The 23749-nt window shown below is 41.4% G+C and overlaps 1 protein-coding gene across 1 annotated transcript in view; it reads left to right on the top strand.

The window, feature by feature from the left end:
• The window catches only part of PTPRK (protein tyrosine phosphatase receptor type K), a 528548-nt gene that overhangs the window by 211558 nt on the left and 293241 nt on the right, over positions 1 to 23749 (top strand). The window contains exon 7 of the mRNA XM_089686377.1: positions 18349 to 18523. Within this exon, the coding sequence (XP_089542503.1) occupies positions 18349 to 18523 (175 nt within the window). The remainder of the gene's footprint in view (positions 1 to 18348; positions 18524 to 23749) is intronic.

Below are 23749 nucleotides of genomic sequence, written 5' to 3'. Positions count from 1 at the left end.
TCAATCTTAGTACTTAGTACAGCATCCTTTTACAGTTATAACAGCTTTTAAACGTGAAGCATAGCTTGACACAAGTGTCTTGCAGCGATCTACGGGTATCTTCGCCCATTCTTCATGGGCAAAGGCCTCCAGTTCAGTCACATTCTTAGGCTTGCGCACTGCAACTGCTTTCTTTAAGTCCCACCAGAGGTTCTCAATCGGATTTAAGTCTGGTGACTGCGATGGCCACTCCAAAATGTTCCAGCCTTTCCTCTGCAACCATGCTCTAGTGGACTTGGAGGTATGCTTGGGATCATTGTCCTGTTGAAAGGTCCAACGTCTCCCAAGCCTCAGGTGTGTGACGGACTGCATCACGTTTCCATCCAATATCTCCTGGTACTGAAGAGAATTCATGGTACCTTGCACACGCTGAAGCTTCCCTGTACCTGCAGAAGCAAAACAGCCCCAAAGCATGATTGACCCTCCACCATGCTTCACAGTAGGCAAGGTGTTCTTTTCATCATAGGCCTTGTTCTTCCTCCTCCAAACATAGCGTTGATCCATGGGCCCAAACAGTTCTAATTTTGTTTCATCAGTCCACAGAACACTATCCCACAACTTTTGTGGTTTGTCCACATGGCTTTTGGCATACTGCAGTCGACTCTTCTTATTCTTTGGAGACAGCAAGGGGGTACGCCTGGGAGTTCTGGCACGGAGGCCTTCATTACGCAGTGTGCGTCTTATTGTCTGGGCTGAAACTTCTGTACCCACATCTGACAAATCTTTTCTCAGTTCCTCAGCAGTCACACGGGGACTTCTCTCCACTCTACGCTTCAGGTAGCGCACAGCAGTCGAAGTCAGCATCTTCTTTCTGCCACGACCAGGTAGCGTTTCAACAGTGCCCTTTGCCTTGAATTTGCGAATGATGCTTCCTAAGGTGTCTCTTGGTATGTTTAACATCTTTGCAATCTTCTTATAGCCATTGCCCTTCCTGTGAAGAGAAATCACCTCTTCTCTTGTCTTCCTGGACCATTCTCTTGCCTTCACCATGTTTGTAACCACACCAGTAAATGTCTAGAAGGAGCTGAGTATCACAGTCATTTTAAAGCTGCCTAATTGGTGCTTATTATGCTTGATTGCTGCTCGGTGACATCCACAGGTGTTTTCAATACCTGATGGAAAGCACCTGTATGAACCTCTGTTCTTCAGAGTGGTAGTCTTTAAGGGGTTGAATAATTGTGGCAATGAAGAAACCACATAAGAACCATTTACTACTGTATTACATAAACAATTGATGTCATTTTAGTTGCATTTGGGTAGTTACAACGTCCTTGTAGGATTTGATTCTGAATACAATTCCAAATGTACACTATAGTCCCTAAACCCCTTTACAGCATTGGGGGTTGAATAATTTTGGACACAACTGTACATGTCCAGATATTCAAAGATTAGCCATGAAGGCCTAGCTGGTTACCTATTTGGCGACCGCAGATAGCCGAATAACGCTACACTGCATCCAGGCAGCTCTGGGAGGGTGTCATATGACATCCTGGCAGAACGCGCTCTCCGTGATTGCTGTGTCCTAAGGACACAGCTGACCACGTGATGTGGTAAAGGCCAATCACAGCGGCTTTTTACCATGTGATCAGCCATGTCCAATGACACGCTGATCACTGGGAAATGCATTTGCCGGGTCTTGGCTGCACTTTCATCACGCTGTCAGAATGTGTGGAAAGTACTGCCGAGAACCAGCAGTTATCAAAGCAGGGGTCGGCCCCGATGATCAGTGCCCACCAGTGCCACCCAACAGTTCCGCCCACCTGTGGCCAGCAGTGCCACCCACCAGTGCTGCCTCATCAACGCACATCAGTGTTGCTAAATTACCAGTTTACCAAATGTTATAATATAAACAGACTTTTATTCATTATGAGCTATTTTGTGGTTTATCGAGCAAAAAGTAAAACACACAGCAGCAAGTCAATACCACCCAAAGAAAGCTCTATTTGTCTGAAAAAACTGATATAAATTTAAGATGGGTACAATGTGGCATGACCGCACAATTGTCATTCAAAGGGTAACAGTGCAGAAAGATGAAAATTGGCCAGGACAGGAAGGGGGTATGAGTACCCAGTAGGCAAGTGGTTAATATCATTGACCCATCAATACCCAGGAGCTAATGTACAGATAAGTAGCATGTGCACCAAGTGAGATTCTGCTAGGCCCCACCCACAAAATTGCAATTACCTGTCCCTCACATGTTATTAACATATTTGCAATGGCCACAGTTACTGTACATACAGTATAAGGATCATCTCCTCAGTTGAGAACTGTGCTCTCGCCATGTCCAAATGCCAATAAGGTTATCAAAATTTTCAACCAACACAAAACCTCCAACCACTTGTCATCCACTTACACTCCCCACAACCACTTCCGGGTGCGCGCGCACGTGATGACGGACTTCCAGGATAGCCGTTCATGCGCCATGCGGACACCTGTTTGGTGCTTATTTGTTTGCAATCGCACATTTTTATGTGCGGCTATGATAGCTTTCGCAAATGTGTGTTTCTTATTGATTTGTTTTTTTTAACCTTGGCTAATATTTGTTGCCAAAGGCCAAAAATCAACAAAGTGTGGACTATTTTATTACTGTAAATCGAATTGTAGAAAACCTGTAGCTGGCTGCACAGTGAATGTTGCATTTATTAGTACATAACAATATTGTGGTGCAAGTGGGTTTTTTTTTTTGGTTTTGAAAAAGCCAGTTTGCACCCACTTGCATATTCACGCTCTTACAAGCTACATTTGAGCAGATTATATAAGTATACAAAGTAACTATTAAGGTTGTTCATATATTGAACATAAAATAAACACAAAAACATCGGTCAAATATTTATTGATCAAATATATCGTCATTTATTTGGTCAGCAGGAACAAGTAGGTACAGTCAATATCTTGGTGAGTCACAAAAATAGGATTGATGTGGCAAAAATAAAACACTCCTGCTCATAAGAGCTTACAATCTAAAGATACTTCTAATGAACTGTGTGTGCTCAGGTTATAGCAGGAAACAAAGGGGAAGATGAATCAAGTAACATTTTCATGCACATAGGATTTACTTACACAATCACTTAGTATGAAGATCCATTCACAAAAAAAAAGTCTTCAGATCAAAATATCAAGAAAACAAAGCATGTGAAAAAAAACCCTCCCACCTCTACAAATCCCCTCCCACCTCTACAAACCCCCTACACATACATTTGTCAGCAGGTTTGTCAGAAAAATGCATTGGAGTCTAAATGAGCAAGCAAAATTAAAACAAGGGCAGATTTTAAACAAAACGATTGACATGTGTGAGGCTTTCAATGCAAAGAGAAAAAACACAATCATTGTGCAATAACACACAAACACACTTTACAAGGCCAAAATTATGCAAACATTTCCAGCCCACTTCCAAACACAGCCTGAGTGGTGTCTGGGGCAATTCAGCACAAAATCTCTTCTTCCCCCAAACCACACCATGCAAGGACTTAGTCACAAACCACCCGGCCTAGTAACAGGCCAAATCACTCCCTACTGCACATCTTTATATAAGCTAGGTTGTATTTGGAGCGCGCCAAACAAGGCCCCACACCCAATGAAGCCACACCCACCACTGACCTTAGTTTGGTCAGTGAAAGTGTTTTCACCTGATGAATCCGCTTCCTACCTGCATTAACCCTTGGTATACAGGCCCCACAAATCAGAAAGATATATACAGTGAAATGTACGTGTGCAGCATACAACAGAACATTGAGCAGGGATGTGAAAGGGAACCCCAATTGGAACCGTTATTGCTACTATGGTCACAATTCCCTCCAGATTCTCGCATGAGTTAAGACAGTCACATGACCACATCTTGTATGCAATACTGAAAATGACAAATCGATTTGACTAGTATGGTGAATTTCCCATCAATTGGCAAAACACTCCAGAAATCAAACATCACCAAACATTACACTCTGGGCAAAGCTGATTTACAAATCCTGCGACTTACAGTAAAGTTGACCATTTTAATGCAATTTTCAAGACATCTGACACAGATCTCTATGCAAATTGCCACTAAAGTAGTACATGTACTACTATAGAAATCAGTGTTTGAAACGCACCCATGTGGTCACTCTAATAGCAGACAATAGGGTGCGACTTTGCAGACGATTTACAACTTGCATGTTGTGCAAATCACATGCCAAGTCCCACTCAATGTGCACGCTATTGGAGCGTTCATATTGTTGTGGTTCAAACTTGGTTGGAGCCGCAAGTAATAATAGAGTAATGAATACACTACTTTTCATGCAATTTGCTGAGAGATCGGTGTCGATTGTCTTGCAAATTGCACTTGAAATCACCATGTACCCTAACTTTGAAATCATGCAACTTCTATGCAAGTCACATGATGTGACTGTGGTGTCAATAACACCACTTAGAAATCTGCTTTAATGTGACCGGGTAGCCCCCAGTAACATTGTTTGCGATTGCCATGCAATTGGCATTACAGGCGACTTGCAAATCGTAGACCAAGTCGCACCCTATTGGCCACTGTAGGCTCTGTTCACATCCAATTGGATTGTGAACTCGTGCAACTTCACTGTAAGTTGGGCAATTGCCGCATCGGATTAGATGTGACAGTGGTGTTAGCCCCCAGTAACATTGGGTGCAATTTGCCATGCAAAGAGCAAGCTGCTGGCCATGCCAATCACATGACAAGTCACATCCAGGGTGTGCAATTTCAGGTGCAATTTGTGAATTGACATGGTACCTGATATTGGATATAATGAATGTGAATGTGAGTGTATTAACGTACGCCATTTGTTGCAGTGAGAGTTCAAAGGTATTTGAAGATTTTGGCCATTTATTAGCAATTTAACATCTAGACTCAAATAGAAATCGCAATGCTACACACAATTGAAAACACAACTAGTTAGTAATTCTCTAGAAAACACAGTAAAATTGGCAACTTAAACAGTAATTTTCAATTGCATATAGTGTGAACGAAGCAGGAGAATTAACAAAGGAAATAAATCTTTGAAGGCGTGCGGTCTGCTTTGCATTTGGTGGAAAAATCCATACCAGTATTTGTGACAAGTTTGATGTGTGGATTCACCAACCAAGTCTTTTCTCTCTCGCTCACTCTTCTTTGTCTCACTGGCTCGCTCTTCTCTCTCGCTCACTCTTCTGTATGTCTCTCTTTATCACTCTTCAGTATGTTTTTCTCGCTCACTCTTCTTCATCTCACTGGCTCGCTCTTCTCTCTCTCTGTCAGCTCTTTGCTTGCCAAATCCTTCACAAAAGTGGATGGAGTGTAAACCATCATTATCAAATCTATTAGTGCTCCAGGCTCTTATCTTACCCCATTGTATGACATTCACATAAGGTGCAGCTTTGAAGGTGTTTCAACAGACAAGGCCTCATTCTAATTCACATTTTAGGGATCACTTAGACAGAAAGCAAAGATGTTGCCAGAACATCTATTTGAAGACAGCCACACACGGAGATCATACTACTTCCTCACCGGGGTTGGGATTCAAACCGACAACCCTAGAGTTGTGAGGCAGTAGTGCTAACCACTAATCCACGGAGCTACATTGCTAATCCAGCCTGTATTTCTGTGCTGTGAATCAATCTTAGGTCCCTGGGCAAGTTCAGTGTAACTACCAGATATCTCCAATGTGACACAAATGTTGTGCTATGTTGCCAATTCACATGTATGATGGTTCTATGTATCCCAATACAAAGGATTGCAATACTAATACAGGCGTACCTCGGTTTACCAATGCCTCAGGGAACGTCATATTTGGGGTACAAATGCCAAACCATTTCAGTTAATTGGTCTGTTTACAAATGTTTGAATAATTTGGTATGGGCATGTGGCCTGGTATGGTTCAGGAGGGGGGGAGGCGCTCGCTTGTCCCCCCCCCTTTCCTGACCTGCTGGGCTGCATGCTCAGATAAGTATCTGTTATGGATTTTGGGGGGTACCCCATGCTGTTTTTTATTTAATTTCAGTGTGGAGTTACCCCTTAACATCCATACGAGACCCGAAGGGCTTAGTATGGATGGGAGGGGGGACCCCACGCCGGGTTTTTTACAAATTGTTTATAATTCCCTGCAATACTTTTACATCAACTGTCAGTGGGGAACTCCGCCGACAGCTGAAACATGAGCGCTGCATTGGTTTTCGCTACTAAAATGCTGCATGAGTTGATAACATAACTCATGCGGGATTGTAGGAGCGACAGCCATGTGTTAATGTTTCAACTGTCAGCGGGGTTCCCCACTGACAGCTGAATGTAAAAACAAAAAAAAAAAGCGTGGGGCACCCCCTCCCATCCATACCAAGCCCTTCGGATCTGGTATGGATATTAAGGGGGAACTCCACGCTGAAATAAAAAAAAACAGCTTGGGGATCCCCCCAAAATCCATACCAGACCCTTATCCGAGCATGCAGCCCGGCAGGTCAGGAAAGGGGGGGGGGGCGAGCGAGCGCCCCCCCTCCTGAACTATACCAGGCCACCTGCCCTCAACATGGGGGGGTGCTTTGGGGAAGGGGGGCTCCCCCCCAAAGCACCTTGTCCCCATGTTAATGGGGACAAGGGCCTCTTCCGTTATTGGGATAATTGGTCAGCCATTTTTTGGGATTTTAGCATATTTTGTTTACCAGTAAAGTTGAAAATTTTTTGTTCCAAATTTACTGATAAAAAAAATGTGCCAAAATCCCGAAAAACAGCTGACCAATTAACCCACTAACGGCCCGAAAATCGTTCGCTTTTCTTTTCGGCAGAAAAATCGGCCGATTTTAGACCCATCTATGGCCTGCTTTACATGGGTCTAAAATCGTCCGCAAAAAAAATCGGCTGATTTTCAGCCCGTTAGTGGGTTAATTGGTCAGCCATTTTTGGGGATTTTGCAACTTTTTTTAATTGGTAAATTTGGATAAAAATTGGCCGATTTTGCAGATCGGCCGATTTTAGCTGCAATGATCGGCAAATTGGCTGATCTTTTAACAGATAAATAATCTGCACATGAGCCATGACCTGCAAGAAAAAGAATAAAAAAAAAGAATAAGAAAAAGAAAAATGCAGGCCTTAGATGGGGCGAAAACTGACCGTTTTAAAAAAAAAAAATCGGTTGTTCAATGGGCCGACGTTACCACCAATGGTAAAAAAATTGTTCGATTTTCGCCCCATCTACGGCCTGCAAATATAATAGCGAAGTAATTACTTCTGTCCCTGCAGAGAGCTGCACTATTATATTTGACATTAAAAAGTATAAAGGTTGCAACATTGTATCTATTTGTATCCGAATAAAAACATCTATATCCGGAATGGATACAAATGGATACAATGTTGCAGTCTCTATACTTTTTAATGTCAAATATAATAGCGGAGCTCTCTGCAGGGACAGAAGGAATGTTTCAGCTGTCATCGGGGTTTCCCACTGACAGCTGAATTTTAAATTATTTCCGTGAATTAAATAAATAATAAAAAAAACAGCGTGGGTCCCCCCTCTCATCCATACCAAGCCCTTCAGGTCTGGTATGGATATTAAGGGGGAACTCCACACTGAAATTTAAAAAAAAAACAGCGTGGGTCCCCCTCAATATCCATACCAGACCCTTATCCGAGCATGCAGCCCGGCAGGTCAGGAAAGGGGGGGGACGAGCGAGCGCCCCCCCCCTCCTGAACCATACCAGGCCACATGCCCTCAACATGGGGGGGTGCTTTGAGGCAGGGGGGGCTCCCCCCCCCAAAGCACCTTGTCCCCATGTTGATGAGGACAAGGGCCTCTTCCCCACAACCCTGGCCGGTGGTTGTGGGGGTCTGCAGGCGGGGGGCTTATCAGAATCTGGAAGCCCCCTTTAACAAGGGGGCCCCCAGATCCCGGCCCCCCCCCCTACGTGAACGAGTCTGCGGTACATGGTCCCGCAGACTCCTTCACAAAAAACTAAGTGTGGTGTAAAAAAAAAACACAGTACAGGGTCTTTGACAAGTCCTTTATTAAAACAATGTCCCCCGAAGTAGATCCAACGTCAATCACGGCGGCGGCGGCAGGGACCCGAAAAAAGAAAAAAAAAAAAAGGTTCCGCTCCCGTCGGAGGCTTCCAGCCTTGTGAAGAAGAGGCTAGCTGACAGTTCTTATATAGGTATGGGGCGGGGCCAGCCGGGCACATCATCCCCGCCCCTTACCTATTTGAGAAATGTCACCCTGTCTCTCCACTGAGGCTAACTAGCTGAATGCAGGAGACAGTCTGACATTTCTTATATAGCTATGGGGCGGGGCCAGCCGGGAACAGCAAGCATGTGACATGGGGCGGGTCACTCGGATGATGTTCCCGGCTGGCCCCGCCCCATAGCTATATAAGAAATGTCAGACTGTCTCCTGCATTCAGCTAGTTAGCCTCAGCGGAGAGACAGGGTGACATTTCTCAAATAGGAAAGGGGCGGGGATGATGTGCCCGGCTGGCCCCGCCCCATACCTATATAAGAACTGTCAGCTAGCCTCTTCTTCACAAGGCTGGAAGCCTCGGACTGGAGCGGAACTTTTTTTTTTTTTCTTTTTTCGGGTCCCTGCCGCCGCCGCCGTGATTGACGTTGGATCTACTTCGGGGGACATTGTTTTAATAAAGGACTTGTCAAAGACCCTGTACTGTGTTTTTTTTACACCACACTTTTTTTTTTTGTGAAGGAGTCTGCGGGAGCATCTACCGCAGACTCCTTCACGTAGGGGGGGGCCGGGATCTGGGGGCCCCCTTGTTAAAGGGGGCTTCCAGATTCTGATAAGCCCCCCGCCCGCAGACCCCCACAACCACCGGCCAGGGTTGTGGGGAAGAGGCCCTTGTCCTCATCAACATGGGGACAAGGTGCTTTGGGGGGGGGGAGCCCCCCCTGCCTCAAAGCACCCCCCCATGTTGAGGGCATGTGGCCTGGTATGGTTCAGGAGGGGGGGGGGCGCTCGCTCGTCCCCCCCCTTTCCTGACCTGCCGGGCTGCATGCTCGGATAAGGGTCTGGTATGGATATTGAGGGGGACCCACGCTGTTTTTTTTTTTAAATTTCAGCGTGGAGTTCCCCCTTAATATCCATACCAGACCTGAAGGGCTTGGTATGGATGAGAGGGGGGACCCACGCTGTTTTTTTTTTTTTTGTTTTTTTTTTATTGTGGACCTTTATTTTTACATTCAGCTGTCAAAATAAATATTATCTAGACCTTTGAAATAAGTAAAATCATTACAGAAATAATTATAAAGGATAAGAAACAAAAATAGAATCACTAGAACTAAGGAAATCTAGTTAGATTACATGAAGATATGCCGAGTGCTGTTTATTAAACACAATAGACGCGAGCGAGTGCTGGCTGTCAGAGGAATCCACAATCAGATTCACTATTAGTCAGTGGCTAAAAAGCAAACGCCCATGGCAGAAGTCTAAAATGTGTTCTGCACATGCTCAGTTGTATCTGCCAAAGACACTGCACGGGCTTCTAGATTTTTACTGTGTCGATTTCCTTGAAAAAAACGGATTTTAACACATTTTTAATTTTTTTGGAAATAGCAGATATTGTTTAAAGTGAAGTCCTGATATTTGGCAAAGCAAATTTCTAAGTGAACATGTCTCTGCAGTGATTTTTCATGGTTTTAGACTTGCTTCTTAGCAAGTCTGTTTTGTGAGTCTGATTTCGGGCGTGTGTCTTTTTGTGAATTAGATTGGGCATCTGCTTATGGGCTCTCAATAGTGAATTAGGTTGCAGGGTAAAAAATGGACGGACGCCCATGAAAATTGGGCTTAAGCCCATAAATATGCGCCCACGCCCAATAGTGAATCAGGGCCTTAGTGCTCTTAATTGAGACATGTGCAAGCTACAGAGGGATATGCTTAGTACATATTTCATGTCTGAGGTTTACAACCACTTTAACGTGGTTGTAAAGGCTCAAAGTTTTTTACCTGCATGCATTCTATACATGCAGATTAAAAAAACCTGTGTGCAGCAGCGCCCCAGCCCCCCTAAAACTTACCTGAGCCCCATCCTAATCCTGCCTCGTCTTCCACGGGTCTTTCCCTCCACATTGGCTGAGACAGCAGTGGTGGCCATTGGCTCCCGCTATTGTCAATGACAGCCAGTGAGGAAAGAGCGGAGGTTGGACCAAGCTGTGCTCCATGTTTGAATGGACACACATTGCAGTGGCTGAGGAGCAAGCCTTGCTATGGGGGCACTAGGCAGGAGGGGGAGAGACCTGGAATGCCAGCGGGAGACCCGAGAAGAGGAGGATCAGGGCTGCTCTGTGCAAAACCATTGCACAGAGTAGGTGAGTATGACATGTTTAAAAAAAAAGTGTATAAGACCCTCATATATAAAAGCTCATGTATGTGTTTCAAATCCAAATCCCAAGTACCCTCCATAGATATCAATTATGCTGCATAAGCTGCGGTCTTAGAAGTACATCTTTCAAATCAGTCACTCTTAAAGTTGGTACCTTTTACAGAGAACTTTCGTAACGCATAATGTTGTGGTTTGTGACATTTGTGAAGATGGTTTTAATAGGAATCGGATCATTTTGATGCTTTGTCTTTTATATTTAGCCTACCAGGCTGCCAGTGAGCTAGTGACCAGTATAAAATGAGGCAGCACTTAAAGGATAAGTTCACCTTTTTGACAAAAATAATAAATGCACATTTTTTTGCAGGTAAATATGTGCATTTTTTATTTTAGTCTGCAGGAGCCTGGAAAGCAATGCAATAGAGATCAGTAGCTCAATGATGCCATGCAGGTCTCCTGCACATCTGACAGAATATCTGCTTGCTGTACGGGATGTACAAGCAAGCAAATATTCTGACAGGAAACTTCAGCGAACTACCACGGTGCTCCACAGCGTCGTGGTAGCTCATTGAAAACTATAAGCTGACAGCCACTAAGACCAAAGGTGAACTTGTCCTTTAAAAATAGATGATTTACAATAATGTTTGTTGCTTTTTATTAGAGCTGGCTGCAATACTATACAATCTTTTCCCAGCACACTTAATATCTAATCTGCAAAAAAACCTGAATTCTTCAAAAATTTGCATTAAATCAGAGTTTTTTTGTTGCAAGGATTTGAAAATCTATGTGGATTCAACACTGCCTCGTCACAGCCCCTATGGGAAGTGTGATCCTTAACTCTAACCGTTCTCTCATATATAGCAGTGAATAAATGTAGGGTAGATATGCTTGGAGTTGGCTCATTCCTCCTTTATGATGAAGTAACAAACCAGATGCCTAGTACAGTGCAAAGGCAGCTAAAGAAATCTTGTGTCTTTTTGCACCAAACACAGCATGTCAAACAAAAATGGCAACTGCTCCAATCAATTTATAACTACCTTTTTAAAAGTAAGGTGGAAAGAGTGTTTTAGGGAACGGTACAACACAAAAATAGTTTCAAACAATAGTGCCGCTCTCCTAAAAAATATCATATACTTAAGCTATAATTTTTCAAAAATATACATTAGTGATATAAGTCCTTTGTGTTAACGTGAAACAAAATATATCCAAATAATAAGTCACCATTAAATCTACTATAAAAAAAAAAGTGATCAGTCCAAACGTGAAAAATTCAAAAGTTAACAAATCTCCATTCCAAGTGACTTCTTATTGTGATCTCTATATGCGCTCACCTCCTTTGATGCCTACTAAAGGCAAATCTCGCTTTTGTTCACCTATTGGAACTTTGGATCATATATTGCATCATAACAATAATGGTGAGTATCTCCCAATTGCTGCTGGAATGTGACTCTCCTCTCTTATTCACACCACCGCAGGAATCCTTCGTTTAATCTCCTCCCAAGAATATTTCCTCAGTATAAAGAAGACATAAACATAGTGCCTTATCCTTACATTAAAAGACCTTTATTGTGTGCCCATATACACTCGCATATATTAAGAATATAAAGCGTTTTAGTTAAAACATCTACGATCTTACAGCCAGCGTGTCTGCCAGTCAGCGTATGTGCCTGCCTTCCTTGGGTGCCGGGTGACGTCAAGGCTCCTCCCCTACGCCTTACGCTGCAAATGACGCAGCTTCATCAGGGGGATATGATTGGACGTCAACTACACCCCTATTCCCTTAAACAACTTTTTTAACACAAAAATTGTTGTTGGGTAGTATGCAGAATACATAAAACACAGCTTGGAGTACAATTACATACAATAAATAAATGATGCAGGCTTGCTTGCATTTACTATTGGTCTAAACTGGCCACAGAATTTTAATGGATAACCCAAATTACCAAACTATCAATCAAGCAAGGTTCTGTTCTTGGACCTCTCATATTCTCAATCTACACCCCCCCCCCTCCTTGGTGATAGCTTCCCATGGGTTTCAATACCATTTCTAAGCTAATGACCCCCAAATCTATGTCTCTACCCCTCCCCTCAGCTCACTCCATCAGTCTCTTCATGCATCACTAATTTACTAAAGGACATATCAGTCTGGTTGTCACACCACTTCCTCATACTTGGTCTATCTAAAACCAAGCTCATATTTCTTCCCCTACACGCCTCCTCTGACTTCTCTGTCAAGATCAATAGCACAACTATCAACCCATCCCTGAATGCCAGGGTTCTAGGTGTAATCCTGGACTCTGAACTCTCCATTTTGTCCCTCATCCAATCACTATGGAAAGCTTGCCTCCTCAACTTCTGCAACATCTCCAGAATACGCCCCTTCCTAACCAATGACACCACAAAGCTCCTAATTCACTCCCTTGTCATCTCTTGCCTTGACTACTGGAACTCCCTCCTCATTGGCTTATATTTACATAGGCTAACCTCCTTTTTAGTCCATCATCAATGCCGCTGGCAAAACTTATCCACCTTACCAACCATTCAGTGTCTGCTAATTCCTCCACTGACTTCCACTCACCCAACAAATGAATTTAAAAATAATAACTTCTAATAAAGCCATAAACGTCTCAGCCCTCGGCTACATCACTAACCTTATTGAAATGTATGTGAAAACTTTGAGCTGCTATACAATTTTTTCTAATTTGAAAGCTGCTAACACCAAACAAATTCCATATATTAGTGTGCATAAAATCAATACCAATAATGTGCCACGCTTCTGCTATCCTAAAATGTGTAGAAAATTCAGAGATCAATCAAAGTACATCACTCAGGACTCAAGAACCGTCCCCTACGCGTTACTCCACAGGGTCACATGGCTTTCTCAGGAGAATCCCTGGGGGACAAAAAGCGTTTACTGATCATGCTCTTGTAGTAAAATCAGATTCATTCAAGTGAGAGCACACCTGGTGGGGGAAAATCACAGTATTACACATTAGAGCACGGATTGGTGATATTCACTTATATGTTTAAGAAGAAACCTTATGATTTGAAGCACTGAAAATTCATTGGGACTTTATTACATGGATATTTTTTTGAGAAAGTTTTGTGTATTTGTATGCATATATCTTGAGTGTTGTACTGTGATCTCAGAATTTTTATTTTATTTTTATCACTGCAAACGCATTGTAGAATAGTAGAACATTATTGGTAGTATTAAATCACTAACCTTCTCTCAAAATGCCTACCAAATTGTTCTCTTTTTTCCTCCCAAGACCTCCTGCTCTCTAGCTCCTTTGCCACCCCCTCCAATGCTCGCCTTCTCAAATTCTCCCAAGCCTCTCCCATCCTATGGAACTCTCTACCCTTATATGTTCAACTATTTTACTGTGTCCACTTTTAGGGATCCCTAAAAATCCCTATCCTGCCCCCACCTAACAACTGTACTTGTGTTCTCTCCATGATCTCATCCCCCCCACTTATTCCCATTTTTGTTTCTCTTAACCCTCCCTTTTAGACTGTAAACACGAACGAGCAAGGCCGTCTGTATTGAATTTTATTGGAACTGTACTGCCTGCTCTCAGTAAAGTGCTGTGCAAACCGTTGGCACTATAAATCCTGTATAATAATAATAGAAAATATAGACCGCCCTATACTAGGTCACTAAAGTAACACTATGACAAGGAAAAGTGAAAATAAGAGGAGGGAGAACAGGGAGCTGCTTCTTCCACTTCAACTGATGCATGACTTGCAAAACTGGACAATCTACGTCCAATTATCACCTATTATTTGGAGAAATTCCAGATGTGCTAAGCCGGTATGAAACCACCGGCACAATTTAATATAGTAAATGGACAAAAAGGGCAGCATGCAAAATAAGGGTTCTGTGTATAATTCCATGAGGGCTCCTTCTAAATGCTGGGAAACACCTTACCAGGGGCTACTGAGAGGAATTATAAGAACCACTTTAACATGAGTAGCATGTGACCATCTACCTCTTTTTTGTTGTTGCAGGCTCTTGACTGGTTGATTAAATAATCTGAAGAGGAACCCCTGCATATTTTTCTATGATGATAATTACATAATGTGATTGCTGAAAAAAGGAGTCGATCCTTTGTGAAAGCATATCATACTAGAGTAGCCAGGGCAGCATATTCTCCTAACACAACCTAATACAGTACCAGTACGATTTTCTAATACTATTTTCATGATCGAACAATGGCATATACTTTTTCTTTAAACTAGCTCCTCCTATTAACAGAGGATACATAAACATAGAAATATATTTCAAAGAGGACTAACTTTTAGTTAGACCTTCAAAAGGCAAAGAAAAGTTAGTTAATATTGACGCAGAGGTCAAATTTACATCAAAGAAAATGGCAAGCATTTATTTAAAAGACACTGTATGACACTTTCAGGACATATTTTTGGATGTGCAATACTTCTGCTCTCTTGCTGGCAAGTTTTTACTTTGTTCCCTGGGTCCTTTCAATTGTGTGTTTTGATGTCTGTCAACATTTTAACCCAGACTGATGCCAGGGAAAAGGAAAAAAAATCTAGATAACAGGTTGTCATCCAAACTCAGCTGTCAAATATGCAAACAGTTGCAAAACTTCAGTGCATAAGAATGCGTGTGTATTTGACTCTATATGGATCTGTATGCATCCTTACATGTATATATATGTGTATGTGTGTGTACATAAGATATAATTATTATCCCTTTTATTGGCCAATTTAATTTTTTTTTTAATTTGGAAGCTTTCCGGATTGCTTTTAATAGCTTGATCTTGAAAATGTGTTTTCCAATAAAAGGTAAAGGGTATCACTTTGAAGGGGAGCGTGTAATAATGATCACTGCAGGGCCCAGTTCATGTAGCAAATTGCAGTAATGGACACAGACGATCTTTCCCCTTAACAGTGTTTAAAGAAATGGTACTTTCCAAGTTCAACAATTAATTTTTATGACCTTCCAAAGTAACGAGGAATATGTGGAAGATAAGTGGATTTGCTTGTGGTAATGGTTCTGCATTTGAAGATTTTTTTCTCCTGTTCTGTCCGCTCATGTATTTCAGCAACAAGTGTTGAAGGGGGTGATAATTCTTCCCAAAGGGCATAGAGGACACATGACAAAACACTTTGCCTTTGTGGATGCATTTGGGGTGCCATTAAAATGGTTGAAGGTAAAAAAACAGTTTATAGCTCCCCCTCAGCCCTCTAATTTATTACCTGTGCCCTATCTTGATCCAGTGCGTGAGAGCAGCGGCTTTCCTGAGTCTCTCCCTCCTTATTGGCTGAGACACAGCCAATGGCTCCTGCTGCTGTCAACCACAGCCAGTGAGGAGGAGGTGGAGCCTAGACAGAGGCGGCTCGGGAGCGAGCAATCATGAGTGCTCCCAGAGCAAGCAGCTTGATCTGGGGGCGCTCAGCAGGGGGGAGGAGCAGGAGTGCTGGAGGTAGACACAAGAAGAGGAGGATCAAGGCTGCTCTGTGAACCATTACACAGAGCAGGTAATTATGAAGTTTTTTTTGTTTCTTTTACTGAACCTTTATTATCACTTTAACAGTTCATTGGCACCTGCTTGCTCTTGCAGAATGTGCCCTTCCCACACCACGTTTTGGTGTGAATAAACCCTCAAGGAACCCTCAAGGATAAAAGGTGTTTTAAATGTCCTTTTCTCTCCCTATCTAAAGCTAAAATTAATAAGTGCATTACAGTAGAGACTAGTATACACGTACTTTCAGAAAGCACACCAAAACCATAATAGAAGTCAATCCAAAAGTGCAGCTAACCCGCTTAGTAGAAATGAGAACAGGTTCAGTGCTCGCTACAGGTGACAGATCTGGGAATCATCATAGGTAAACGTACATATTTGCAAAGTGAAAAAAAACAAGAAGCGCGCCAACCTTGCGCATTAACTCAGCTGCAGCTCTGAGGAAGAAGGTACGACCTTCGAAACGCGTCAGCTGTACTGAGTGTCTACCCCCATGATGGGATTCGCGCTGGCCTCTTGTCTCTGAAGTCCCTTGGAGGACTTACATGCCTGTTTTTATTTGCTGTTTGTGAGTACCATTCCTTTACTAATAAATTTTGGTTACTGAGGTAATGCACAAGGTTGGTACGCTTCTTGTTTTTTTCACTTTGCAGTATTGTTCGGGCTTCCCCAGCGTTGTTTTGGAGCTGCACGACCTTTCATGCTCCGGTGGTCATTTCGTTTGGGTTTGATTTCACCTACTCGCCACCGGCCTGGGTCCTGGAGCGCAGGAGGAATTGTATTTTGTCCAAACGTACATATTTGCTAGCACAGCATGGATCTGCAATATGGTCCAAAAAAGTATTTTATTGTAATAAGATCACATCACAAAAAGTGCAACGTTTTGGAGCCACGCAAAACCCCTTCATCAGGCATGTAAACTCATCGCTTTCTTGTGTAATGTGATCTTTTTGCAATAAAACCCCTTTTTGGACCATATTGGAGATCCATGGTGTGCTGGTGAATATGTACGTTTTACCTACAGTATAATGTTTCCAGTCCCAGCTGGTAGTCGCTACAGCACCCACCATTGATGAGCCATACTTCCAGGAATGCGTGCAAGGGGAATCTAGATAAAGATCTGGGAATCAGGCATGGAATCCAAAAAGCAGGTGCTCCCCTATCCACCAAAACTCCATGAAACAGAAAATGTGTCCGGCAACTCCAACATCCGTATAAACGTCTTTATTGCTTGCACAGGAGTAAGTAAAATGCTAACATGTTTGGCAGAAAGCCTTGATGCAGCTAGCCCTCCCCAAACCTGCGAGGAACTGCGCTGCACCTGCAGTGTGGTCAAAAACCATACCACATCAGTGTGAAAGGGGCCTAATATAGTGTACTTGCTGTATTGAGTTTCCCACATATATTACAGTTACTGGTAGATTGATAAAGAACAGAGCCTTTGCAAACCTTTTAGAATCAACTTGAATGCTGTGCCTATGATTTATTCTTCATGGAGTTTCTATTTGCAATAATATAAATGCAATCTTTTACTGGGCCACTATTGTAGATGTTGGATATATCTGATGAGTTAAATTTATTGTAAGTTAGTCTTTGCACAGGCACAGAATAAGTTCTTAGAGATGAAGCTTTTTCTGGCTATATATGCTATATCTCTTCAAAGCAGCTGTGTCCTGATCTGATCTTATACTGTGATTTCCTCTGTTTATTAGAGGCCATTTGGGGTTGCCTTGGTTTATTTCTCTGTTAAATTGTGAATTTTATTACAGTCTTTGATTTGGGGTGACACTTTGCTAGAAAACAAGCCATTGTTCAACAATTGCATTTTGTTAAGTGATTGCTAATGCTAATCAAATGCCATGCATATGTTGGTTGATAAAGGTGTGAAGTATATTTTTTTACTTGAATGGGTATACAGACACAGCTTGGTTTGAGAACCAGTGCTCTGGTGTGTAAGCATTGCAGCAGCTATGAAGAATTCTTCAAATGTCTATTATGCCCAGAGAAACTGAAAGATGTTAGTTGTAGAAGGGGTTCCAAAACAATGACAACTAGTGAGCCACTTTAAATATTAGAAGTGGCTATGAGACACAGTGAGTCACACTGAATACAGGAAAGTAAATGCTATTTTAATGAAATAATAAAAATAAGACAGCGTTTGCCTATTTGGGGAATCTATAATGATGACAGGTGATGGGAATGTGTGTAATGAAAGTAGATAGGCCGTGCATATAAGAATAGTGTATGGGAAGTGCATGGTGATGTATGCTAGGTACTTGACACCTGCTCTGAGACTGTAGAGCAATGGTACCCAAGCCCTTGCTTGGGTTCCTCTGTTCTGTAGTCATGATAGAATAACTTGTTAAGCAGAGACTTACTATATAGTGGGCTGATCATGAACATTGAATGTTTGGCATGTTTGTTTATTTTTTTTTTCCTTTTTGTTCCATAAGATTTTCAGAAATGATAGGTCGTTTTGTACATGGTTTAATGTTTTGGAATTCATGGTGTTAATGTTTTTTTTTTTTTTTAGAGACGGAATGGAGAAGATATCCCTGTAGCCCAAACAAAAAACATCAACCACAGAAGATTTGCAGCCACTTTTAAGCTGCGGGAGGTAACAAAGGCAGACGAAGATCTGCACAGATGTGTAACACAATCAGAGAGAGGATCTGGAGTTTCAAACTTTGCTCAACTAATTGTTAGAGGTAAAAAAAAAAAAATTAGAATTACAGGGGATAATAGGAGATGCTGTATAGAAATGTGTGCACACCTGTCCGTGTTTCACCACTGATTTGTGGTAGGTTTTTTTGTTTATACAAGCAGTGGAATGTAGTTTTTGGGATCACATAGGTCAGAGCTTAGAGTTGATGGTTACATGTTTTGTGTTTCATTTTTTAAACATAGCATTTCCTATTCAGTCACATTTAAAACTGCTTTTTATTTCTCACTGCTGGTCTTTGTGATTTGCATATTTCCCTTAAACTCATAAATCATACTTTTGTATGCATTTGGTTACTTCTGGGTCTAATACATTTATCCTAAGAGGTATAAAAGAGGGATGCTTCTCAGTATGGATCACTATCTATGCAGGATAGAAGGGCTTTGCAAGAGAGGTAGTTAGCAGAGGATTTGGGATCCATATGCTTGGATTTACAGCTGTTGAAAGATATGCTTTGATGCTTTTTGACATGCTTATTGGGAATATGTTTTATAATATATCCCTGATTGGTCAACATGTGACTTTATTCTTTAAAATCACACTTGTGCTTTGGCTTCACCCAAGCTCTTTTTGTAAGCCCCAGGTGGCTACAAATTCTAGCCATGCCCCTAAGGCTGCAATTGCTGAACATCTACAAAAATGCTGATCCTTAGATTTATACTACCTGAGCTAGAACAAACTAACAAGAAAAAGGAAAAGCATAACTCCTGGTTTGCACGCGTGGTCTAGGTCAGTGACTCAGTAAACATTGGAGCCATTGAATCAGCATGACAGCCAGGTAGCCAGCATGTTCCAAAGGCCATGATCAGCAGTGGCATGCTCTACTTTTAGCTACTGTAGTATGATTATTTAAACTGCCTACTGCAGAATGTGAAGCAATTTAATTCTGATTGTCAAGAAAGAATTGGAGAACTGTTCAGGTAAAGTACAAAAGCCCTTTAATGTGACAATACTAAAGCATATAAATATGCACTAAACAAAGCATGCAAGTGTTTACATAATGAAAGGTAGATCTCTGGGTCTGTTTTGTTCTTTAAGAAACTTGCATAGTAAATTAATAAAAGGTATGGGAAGTTAAAGAGGTATATCTAGAGTCTAATATGCATTAAAACCGTGAACTCTGCATGTTTTACATTGGTAAATTATCTACCTGTGGAGTGTCTCTTAATACATCCAGCACCCAAAACAGTCTCTTTTAAATGCTTATTATATGATCTATACATAGGTCATGAACTGTGGTGCTTGGCTTATCTGATTTCAAAATGTACAGTCATGGCCAAAAATATTGTCACCTCTGAATTTCTGTCAGATAATGCACCACGTTGCCCTGAAAATTGTTGCAGTTACAAATGTTTAGGCATTCTCATGTTTATTTCTTTTGTTTTTATTGTTGTGACAAAAAAGTGGAGAAGCAAAAAGCCAAATCTAACACATTTCACGCAAAACCCCAAAAATGGACTGGACAGAATTATTGGCACCCTCAAGTTAACATTTTAGTAGCACACCCCTCTTTCGCCAACTGCTCCAGGTCTCTGGGATTGGAAGGGTTCCTTTTCCCAACTGCTGTTTTGAGATCTCTCCACATGGGCTTTATGGGATTGAGATCTGGACTCATTGCTGGCCAGTTCAGTACTCTCCTGCACTTTGTCTGAAACCATTTCTGGGTGACATGCTTTTGTTCATTGGCCTCTGACGGAAACCCAACTTTCTGACACTGGGCCCTATATTGCACCGCAGAATTCTTTGGTAGACTTCATATTTCATAATGCCATGCACACGGTCAAGACATCCAGTGCATGAAGCAACAAAGAAACTCCAAAACATCAGTGAACCTCCACCATGTTTGACTGTAGGGACTATATTCTTTTAAAGGCCTCATTTCTTTTTCTGAAAACTTTAGAATGATGGGCTTTACCAAAAAGCTGTTCTTTTGCTTCATCTGTCCACAGCACATTCTCCCGAAAATGATTTTGGTTTACTCGGGTAAGTTCTAGCAAACTCCAATCTAGATTTTTTTTATGTTTCTGTGTGAGCAGTGGGGTCCTCTTGGGTCTCCTATCATAATGTCCTTTTTCATTCAGAAGGTGATGTATAGTGCGAGCTAATACAGTTGTACCCTGTGCCTGAAGGTCAGCTTGAATTTGTCTGGAAGTTGATCGGGTTTTCTTTAGCCACCATTCGAACAATTCTTTGTTGCATTCGTTGATCATTTTTTTTCTCTTTCATCCACATCCAGGGAGATTAGCAACAGTGCCATAGGATGTAAACTTCTTGAAAATTTTGCTCTCCTTCTCCATGCTCCATGTGGCATACAGAGACACACAACAGAAAGGTTGAGTCAATTTTTCACCATTTTAACTGGTTGCCGGTGTGACTTCTATATTGTCAGCACCTGTTAATTGATACAGGTGTGTTTAATTACACATTACAGAAGCATCAGAAACTTGGAATGCAATTATTTCTTACAATTTTGAGAAGTTGCCAATAATTCTGTCCAGTCCATTTTTGGAGTTTTGCATGGAATGTGTCAGATTTGGCTTTTTGTTTCTCCACTTTTTTGTGTCATACCAATACAAACAAAAGAAATAAAAATGAGAGAATGCCTAAACATTTGTAATTGCAACACTTTTCTGGGTGAAGTGATTCATTATCTGAAATGCAGGAGTGCCAATATTTTTGGCCATGACTGTATAATCAATAGGGTACTCACAACCTGATTGGTCAACAATGTTTCATATTTTCTGTTCATTCTTCTATATATTTCATACAGTATGCAATTAGTGAGGAAACCTACTAAAATCCTTCAAATCGGGCAGCAACTGTTTAACTTCTTTGGTTATCCTTACAAAATGAAGACATACAGTATAACTGTTTGGCACACTACAGTTTATATATGGTAAAAATGATTCTACAGTATAATGGGGATAGGCTTCAGGTTTTCATAGTGAAAGCAAGTATACCCTTAACCCAAGTCTGCTGCATAAGAACAATTGGACCTCAAAACCAACTAATTTAGGAGATATGACAACGTCACATTTAAAGAATTTCCCCACTAATACAAGTGGGGGAACAATTTAAAACATTTTGCAAATATTTGGATGCGGGAGGTAATCAGTCTTGGACATAGTAAGCAAACTGTGTTTAACCATTTCCATACCGTGCAATTTTACACCTTCCTGCCCAGGCCATTTTTCACATTTCAGGGCTCTCACACTTTGAATGACAATTGCGCGGTCATACAACATTGTACCCAAACTAAAATTTTATCATTTTCTTCACACAACTAGAGCTTTCTTTTGGTGGTATTTAATCACCGCTGGGGTTTTTAATTTTTGCTAAATTAACAAAAAAAAAAAAAAGTTTGGAAAAAAACACGTTTTTCTTTGTTTCTGTTATAAAGGTTTACAAATAAATAATTGTTCTTCATAAATTTAGGCCGAGATGTATTCTGCTACGTGTCTTTGGTGAAAATAACCCAAATTAGGATGTATTATTTAGTTTGTAGGAAAGTTATAGAGTTCACAAACTGTGGTATAGATCTGAAAATTGATCAATCCTGAAGTACTGACAGCCAATCTAATTTCTTGAGGTTCAAGAATGTCAGAATAGTACAGATATCCCCCAAATGACCCCTTTTTGCAGAGTAGACCGTCCGACGTACTTCATAAGAGGAATGGCAAGTTTTTTTAAGTTGTATTTTTTTTGTCATAATTTTTCGGAAAATGAAAAAATTAAAAAAATTATTTTCACTATTTTTTTTTTACATACTGTCACCAGTGCAGTACAGCGTCACCATATAACTGGCATGGTGGTGAACACGGACACTGACTGGTGACAGTATGGAAAAAAAATATATATATATATTTTTTTTTATTTTTAATTTTTTATTACATTTTTTTTTTTTTTTTAAGTTTTTTTTTCATATTTTACTATGACCAAAGTAGTACAATGTTACCATAGTAACATTGTACTACTTTGGGGAAGTGATCAGTATTTTTTTTTTTTTTACACACAATGTGCTTATAGCAAAGAATTACTTTGCTATAAGCAAGCATTTACCTGAATGACATCGATTCATTCAGGGTTTTTTTTTTTTTTTTTTTTTTTTTGTGCTTAGCTGTTATTTGGCCACAGCTAATCACATGACAAGTGCATGTGACCTGCTGTGACCATTCACAGCTAGGCACTAGTATACAATGGATGGCATGAATGAAGCCATCCATTGTATACAACTGTCATGTGACCTGCTGTGATTGGTCACAGCAGGTGACATGGTACCGGCAACGGGGGCCGGTACTCAGGTCTGTCATCGGCTGTGTCCGAGGTACACGGCCGGTGACAGATCGCGCGGTTCTGCAACCGCGCGAACTGCGCATGTGCGGGACGACGCCAAATGGCGTATACCCCGGAAAGGTAAAGCATTTTTGTGGCCGCCAAACGGCTATTTGCCGGGCAGCTAATGGTTAAAGCAGTACTGTCAAACAGAGAATCCCCAAAATCCCTTGTAATGTTACAAAGCCGGATTCCTATAGAATCCCACTGGGTTACTGCAACACAATGGAGCTTTCTGTTGTCTCCCAGAGGGAAATATCTGCTGTGTGGTCCAGACACCTCGGATGTGTGTTGTGACAAAGTTGTCATATTTTTATTTTTGGTGCAGAGTTAGTTGGTACAGCTTAATATTTAGTGTTTTGCTATTTGACATTTTTTTCTAGAGTGATTTATGTTATATTTAGCCCTTAGAAAATAATTTATCTTTTTTCACTGTTTTTGTGAATAAACGTATCTTTAGCTGGGTTTTTAGGTTAAAGGACAACATTGGAATTGATGGGTGGAAGAACTTTCTCTTCACAGAAATGTTAATTCTTTACTCAGTTTCTGTTATATTACTGCAACACCTCTCTGTTCTCCTTTTGAGGAAGACGGTACAGTTGAGAACTTGAGTTTATAGAATTGGGGAACAAGTCCTAAGCCTAGTATTGAACTTGCTAATTGGACAGTATCAAAGCACCAGAAGCTTGCTAGCATAGTGTAATAATTCCAGTCCTCATTAACTGCTTCCCCACCGCCCTATAGTAGAACTACTGCTACAGGATGGCAGAGCTGGCACAATCACAAATCTATATGTGATTTGCATTTTCAGGAAGGGGGGCATGTGCGCCAGCCTGCCCACACCGCCATTGGCGGCAACAGATGTCAATTACCAGGTCCT

Source organism: Staurois parvus, unplaced genomic scaffold, assembly GCF_062004578.1.
Source record: "Staurois parvus isolate SC_StPar_1 unplaced genomic scaffold, SC_StPar_1.0 ptg000397l, whole genome shotgun sequence".
In the NCBI taxonomy this organism is placed as follows: Eukaryota; Metazoa; Chordata; class Amphibia; order Anura; family Ranidae; genus Staurois; species Staurois parvus.
The sequence above is the reverse complement of the archived record's forward strand: the minus strand, read 5'-3'. Positions and strand labels throughout refer to the sequence as shown.